The sequence below is a fragment of the Arachis stenosperma genome, chromosome 2 (assembly GCF_014773155.1).
Source record: "Arachis stenosperma cultivar V10309 chromosome 2, arast.V10309.gnm1.PFL2, whole genome shotgun sequence".
In the NCBI taxonomy this organism is placed as follows: Eukaryota; Viridiplantae; Streptophyta; class Magnoliopsida; order Fabales; family Fabaceae; genus Arachis; species Arachis stenosperma.
The window spans coordinates 2,306,919-2,313,961 of NC_080378.1; the positions used below are offsets into that span (position 1 = coordinate 2,306,919).

Genomic DNA, 7,043 nt, shown 5'->3' on the forward strand with positions numbered 1-7,043 from the left:
TTATTATTTTAGAAAGCTTTTTATGAATATAAAATAAAATTTATTTATTTATTTTACTAACTTAAAATTGTTTTCTATTTTTTAATAATAAAATCTTAAAATTTTCTTAAAAACCTAATAAACCCCAACCAATCAAAACCCAATAGTTTGGATGGTATTAGATCGAATTAAAAATAAAATAAAATCAAATTGATATAATCCAAAGTACAGCAAATTATATTTTTTTATTGGATTAATTTTTTTTAAAACAATCCAAATTACACAGTAAATTTTTTTTATTGATGTGATATGTGATTAAATATATATGTAAAATTATTTTATATTAACACTCCATTCAAATTGAATTCTTAAAATAAATTAAATTTTTAAAAAATTCTAATTTTTTTCGAAAATTATGAAAGAGAAACAATAATATATATTACCCTCGACTATATATATAATCATGTATGACGACAATGCTAGCTATTGCAACTTGCAAGCAATGTCGACGTTCACAGCCAAGATGGTATCACTTGCATGGAATCATAATGGTTTCCATGACAGACAATCCAAAGTCTATAAGCCACATGCACGTAAACCTACACTTCCAAATGCACCTTCTTCAACACTAATAAGAACCCCTGAAACATACGCAATCCCACCAGAGAAGATTGAAGTTTTCAAGTCACTTGAGGGTTGGGTTTCAAAGTGCATCTTGCCACTTGTCAAGCCCGTTGAGCAAAGCTGGCAGCCTGTTGATTTTTTACCGGACTCCTCCCTGCCGGACGAGGACTTCAACAATAAGGTGAGATCGCAATTTTGTATTCAGGGTTGGATATTATCTATGTTTTGTCGCTAAACTATTATTTACACACGGTTTGAATCAATAGAAATCAAAAGGAAAGAAAATGTAAGGAAGAAAAATAGATGAAAAACTTTATTTTTCATTAATTGGATGACAATGAAAATTGGAAGGAAAGAAAAAATGTGGCTTGGGATCTACCCAATTTTATAATTCTAAAATGAAAGTCAAATTACTAATTTATCTATGGTGTTGAAAAAAATAAAATAATAAAAATAAAGAATATTAATATAATTTTATTTAGTTATGATTTTTTTATTTTTTTTTATTTATTTTCTTTTTATTCAAACAATATAAAAAAATTAACTTTTTTTTCTTTTTTTTCTTTTATTTTCTTTCTTTCTATTTTTTTATTTTCTTTCTTTTTATTTTCTTTCTTCCCATTTTTTTTCTTTTCATTTTCTATCTTCCATTCAAACAAAATGTTAATGCGGTTTTGTTAGGAAATTTTTTTTTAAACCAATAATCTAACAATAATTAATGAACAATAAAAGTAAAGGGTCTGAGTTATTATTGTATAAAAAAAAAGAAAATTTTAAAGAGAAAGAAGAATATAATATAGGTTGATTGTACTTTTCCATCTTAAGAAAAGCTAACAAACTAATAATTTTAATTTATATTGACTAACATTTTTAGTTAATAATTTAATATATTTTTTAACTAATATTTTTAAATATTATTAATTAATAACTGATAAAAAATAATAAACTGTGTTATCCTTATAGAATTTCTCTCTCAATCTTTTCCTATATATAATCAAATGACACTAGTATAATGTTTTAGGAAAATCAAGAGATAGATTAGAAGCTTATATGTTTAATTATTTCTAGAAAATTTCATGCCAATCTAAAATCGTTTGTTATAATACTTTTTATATACTGAAAAACCAACTTATTAATATATTTGTTCAAAAAATACATAAACAAAAGGATTCTTCAATAATTAGTTGTTCATTGTGTTTTGATATCGGTGAATTTAATATAAATAATCTTTATTATTTGTTATGGGAAAATATAGGAAGCCAGTACATATGTCGTAGAATGCATATATAATGGGGTTAATTTGTGTGATCAGTTTCAAGTATTTTAAATTGGATGTTCGATTCAGTAGGATATCAGATGTTTATTATCCCTGATATTTGGATGGTTATTCTGGATAGTATGGGTGTATTGTGTTTAATAAATTAGTAGTATTTTATTCTGAATGTTCATTTTTTAATTCATATTGGACCAAATGAACCATTGTACATATTATACAGATACTCTATTAGCTCCTTAACGGGATTCATTTAATTTGTTATTGAATTTCATATATACATCAAGTTTACAAAACAAAAAAAATATAAATTGTATAACTTTACTTAAATTGACACGGTTTGTTGATATAATGATATTATTTAATCCTAACTCATGATATATATTGATTCAAAATACTTAGTTGAAGGCTCTAAGAGATCGGACAGCTGAACTTCCAGACGATTATTTTGTGGTTTTGGTGGGTGATATGATCACGGAGGAAGCTTTGCCCACTTATCAAACAAGGCTCAACCAGCTCGATGGCGTGGCGGATAAGACGGGCTCAAGCACAAGCCCATGGGCAGTGTGGTCTCGGGCTTGGACCGCAGAAGAGAATAGGCATGGAGACTTGCTCCAAGCTTATTTGTACCTTTCAGGACGAGTTGATATGCGTATGATTGAGAGGACCATCCATTACTTGATTGCAGCTGGCATGGTGAGATGCATTTTCTTGGCTTATTGCTGCTATTTAATAGGTTTTTTTCAAAGAAAGATTTTTATAAGTACGTTTAGAACGTCTTTTTTTTAAAGATATTTTTTAATAATTAAAATTTAATATATATAATTAATTAAACTGTGTTATTTTTATCAAAATTAGATTAGACAAATTAATTTGATTGAAAAAATAGTGAATCAAATTTTAAACTGGTCTAAATTAATATAATTTTTCATAGAAAAGGACTACAATATCCTTATTATAAAACATGATTAAAATACTCCTATTATATATATATATATATATTAATTTTGAGAATTATAAATTCTAATCTTTTACTTCTCTGCCATTATAAGGTTAGAATTTAGATATATATATATATATATATATATATATATATATATATATATATATATATATAGGAGTATTTTAGTCATTTTTTATAATAAGGGTATTGTAGTTATTTTTTCTAAAAAATAATATTAATTTAGACCAATTCAAGATTTATTCACTTTTTTTTTTGTCAAATTAATTTATCTGGCCTAATTTTGGACAAAAATAACACGATTTAATTGATTATATGTATTAAATTTTAATTATTAGAAAACATTTTAAAAAAAGATATTTTAGACGTCTTTATCTAAGTGACTCCCTTTTATATATGGGTCCAATGTTGATGGTTTATCAGTGGCTAATAGAAGGGGGTTGAATCTTAGCCCCTTTTTCGCTTAGTAACTCTTGCTGTCCTTTAGAACACTTGAGGAGATATTTCTTGTTTTTGTCTCGTGTCTAGCCAAGAGACCTTTTCGTTTTGTCTCGTGACTAGCCAGGAGATATTTTTTAGTTTTTTCTCCTATGCAGCAGAATCAGAAATAGAGTAGAAGAGAGAAAAAATTACACCAAGATATATCCTGGTTCATCTGCTAAGTGCAATGCAGCCTACATCCAGTCTCCATCACAACAATGATGGAATTTCACTATAATCATCTTTGATTACAAACACCAATTCTCCCTAGAAACTACCCTTCCTATCGAGACAAGTGCAGAATCTAATCCCCAATCCTAAACTTGACTTGGTCACTGCCAAGCTTTCAACTGCTAAGTGCTAACCCAACTTGCAAGGGGATTTCCACATAATCATGAAACACAACACATATGTACAAAGGACCTCTAAGGACATCTATGGCTTTTTCTTTTAATTTTGTGTACTCTGCCTTTTTTCGCTCTATGGCTTTTTCTTACAAACCTCACTGTTTGCCTTTTTTCATGAGACTCAAAACAGACAAAATTAAACAGAAAAATACAAAATGAAGAACATTGAAGGAGAAGAACTACTGTTAGCTTGGGTAGCTATGTGAACACTGTGCTTTGCACTCTCACTCCTTGCTTCAAGCCCTGACTGTTCTCCCTTATTTATAGAGGGAGAAGCCTCTACGGTTGAAACCATTTGAACCAAGCTAAACTTCTTCTTCTTCAAGAAAAACCGGTTCGGCCAGAAAGAGATGAGAAGAAACCGAATGCTATATCCAATATGTAATTACCTCTAAGTCTTCTCTTTACACCAAGCTTCATCAATCCGAACCATCCCTCTTGCCTTGCACTTCAAGAAGGACTCCTAGCCCTTGATGCTTCTTGATGCATGACAGCTCCTCCTGCTCCATTTTTGCTTCCTTCTTCACGTAGCCTCTTTAGTTACCTTCTGTGATGAGTGAACACAAAAGCAGAGATGAGTCATGCCTCTGAGATCTTCTTCCTCTGACCGAGATCTACTTTTATTTTTGGTTATGGAAGGCTTGAGATCACTTTCCACATCTTACCTTTTGTGGTAAAGATCTTAGCCACTCCATACCTCAGATTTTCTTTTTCTTACCGCCATCATCACAATGACTTCATGCTTGCTTCTAGCTTCTGATAACTTACATTAGCTTCCATTTTTCTTTTGTGAAGTGACCAAAAATTTGAAGAAAGAAGAGAGAGAAGTGAGAAATTGAAATGCTTTTAGTTGAACTAAGAGAGAGAAATGAAACGAATTAAATTTCTCAGATACCCATGCCTAGAAGCCTGCAGCATACTTAAGACAATAATCAAATCACTTTTTTACTTTCTCTTTCTTATTTCTAATGTCTTCATTAACTTTCTTTAATAAAATTTGAATTCCACCAAATTAATTAAGGATGTGGAATCTGTTGGAACATGTAGCATTATTATTAAAGGAAATGGATCAAGTTAAATAAGTAAAGAAAATATTGTGCCCCATTTTTTTTTATTTCGGACCAACCCCTTTGTTGGGCTTTAAAATTGGATTTTTTGGCCCAACAAGCATAACAACTCAGCTACATATTATATAACATATTGAACAAGACTGAATGTATTTTTTAGCACAATTTGGGCTTTAGTTTTCTTTTATGCCCAATATATATAACTTGTAAAACAACAAAATTATTAATCAGCAAATATAACTTGAAAATTAAATTAATAATTTTATAATTAATTATTTTAATAATATTTGATCATCATCAAATTAATTTAGAGTTTTCCAAACTCATCAAATGTTAGTACTAATGGTCTTGTTTACTAAATCAACAAATATCTATTCACAATATGGAATGTAAAAATTAAATGATTCATTCTATGATGTGAATCTCAAATTTTATTTGCCAATAAGACATAAATTTAAACAAATTAAGTGAAAGATTTAGCTCTTAAATAATATTTTTTGTGGGTAAAAAGAAAAACTCTCTTTGTAAAGATTAAAATCATTATTACAATTTTTACATTACTTCAAAATGAATCTCAAATTTATTATTTTGGTGTAGGAATGGGATATAGACAAGAATCCATATATGGGATTTGTGTACACATCATTTCAAGAACGGGCTACTTTTATTTCACACGGCAACACGGCTCGGCTTGCTAAGGAAAACGGCGATCCAGTGCTTGCGCAAATATGTGGCACCATTGCTGCAGATGAAAAGCGTCACGAGAATGCATACACAAAGATCGTTGAGAAGCTTCTAGAAGTGGATCCTACAGAGACAGTGGTGGCAATATCAAACATGATGCGCAAAGGAATCACAATGCCAGCACACTTGATGCAGGATGGGAAGGATCCACACCTCTTTAATCACTTCGCTAGAGTGGCACAACGACTTGGTGTATACACAGTCGCTGATTATGCTGACATTTTGGAGTTTTTGATCGACCGGTGGAAATTAGAGAAGATACAGGATTTAACTTCTGAAGGAAGACGTGCACAGGATTTTGTGTGTGGTCTAGCACCCAAGAGTAGAAGGTTTCAAGTACGAGCTGCTGAGAGAGCACATAAAACAGAGACACATAGTGTCAAATTTAGTTGGATTTTCAACAAGGAAGTGTCATTAATATAAAAGAAATAAGGTGAAAATTCACGTGCAGTCGACTTCATGTGAAGTGGATAACTGAGAGTCGTTAGATAATTTGACTGATTTGATTAAATTTCCATCTAACTGCTTTCAACTATCAACTTCACGTGAAATAGACTACACCTAAATTTCCACCAAAAGATAAATTGATCACTTATCTCTATAAGTCGACAAAAGTCACAAAACACTTGATCAGATGAGATTTGGACCCACTTGGTGCACAGGAAGCTAAAGAAATGAAACTTTCTTAGTACTGTTTTATATAACAATAATTGTCTGATATTTCAAAAAGCGCTATGGTATTTTGAAATTAATTAGAAGATATATAAACCTATTTATATTATATAAAAATTGATACTAAATTATTATAGAATTAGTTTGTCATATTGTGTTATTTTCATTTTTTTGTTTTCTAATATGTTTTAGTTTAGCAAAAGTATAAGTAACTAATAACATTCTTGAACAATATGTGAACAATATGAATTAATATAGTTAAAAGAGTAAATTTAATGAGTAGTATTAAATTAGGGTGTAATGTACTTATATTTGATTAATGATTGTTCATGTTATTTAAAATAATCATTATTTTTTAACATTTTCCGTTAGTTTAATAAACTAAAGACTAATTTATCATAAATTAAAGTTCTATTTTTTAAAATTTATTATTACGGTGAAATTTGAACTATTAATATTTATTTAAACAAAATATTGAACTAATATGCGATTAAATTGGGGAAATCAATGTAAATTAGCAACTAGGCAATTAGATTTGTTTTGTCAGAATGTTCGGCTAGGCAGGTAGTCCGGGGCCTAATCAAATACAAAAACTGAACACTAATTAAAATTGGAAGAAGCCATTAAAAATCCTCACCATGTTGTTAAGAAGTAAAAACTAAGAAGATTAAAAAAATAACTAAAATTTATTTTATTTAATATTTATTTATAATTAATAAATATTAAATAAAATAAATTTTGTTTATTTTTTATTAATTTATTTTAGTTATCAAATATTTCTGCTTAATTAGCTACTCGATCATCGCTGAAGAAGAATATCTATTGCAATGAAGAGT

General features: G+C 29.2%; 1 protein-coding gene across 1 annotated transcript; it reads left to right on the forward strand.

Annotated features, from left to right (window-relative positions):
• Positions 1-442: 442 nt before the first annotated feature.
• LOC130961198 (stearoyl-[acyl-carrier-protein] 9-desaturase 6, chloroplastic-like) lies at positions 443-5,958 on the forward strand. Its single transcript, XM_057886943.1, has 3 exons — positions 443-784; positions 2,279-2,572; positions 5,389-5,958. The coding sequence occupies exons 1-3, from the start codon at positions 443-445 to the stop codon at positions 5,956-5,958; spliced, it is 1,206 nt and encodes a 401-aa protein (XP_057742926.1).
• Positions 5,959-7,043: the final 1,085 nt, after the last annotated feature.

Bases quoted from the DNA above. Each gene is read 5' to 3' on its own strand.
- LOC130961198 (XM_057886943.1), top strand. From the start codon at position 443: ATGTATGACGACAATGCTAGCTATTGCAACTTGCAAGCAATGTCGACG. The intron at 785-2,278 runs GTGAGATCGCAA...CAAAATACTTAG, and splicing joins ACGAGGACTTCAACAATAAG to TTGAAGGCTCTAAGAGATCG. The intron at 2,573-5,388 runs GTGAGATGCATT...ATTTTGGTGTAG, and splicing joins ACTTGATTGCAGCTGGCATG to GAATGGGATATAGACAAGAA.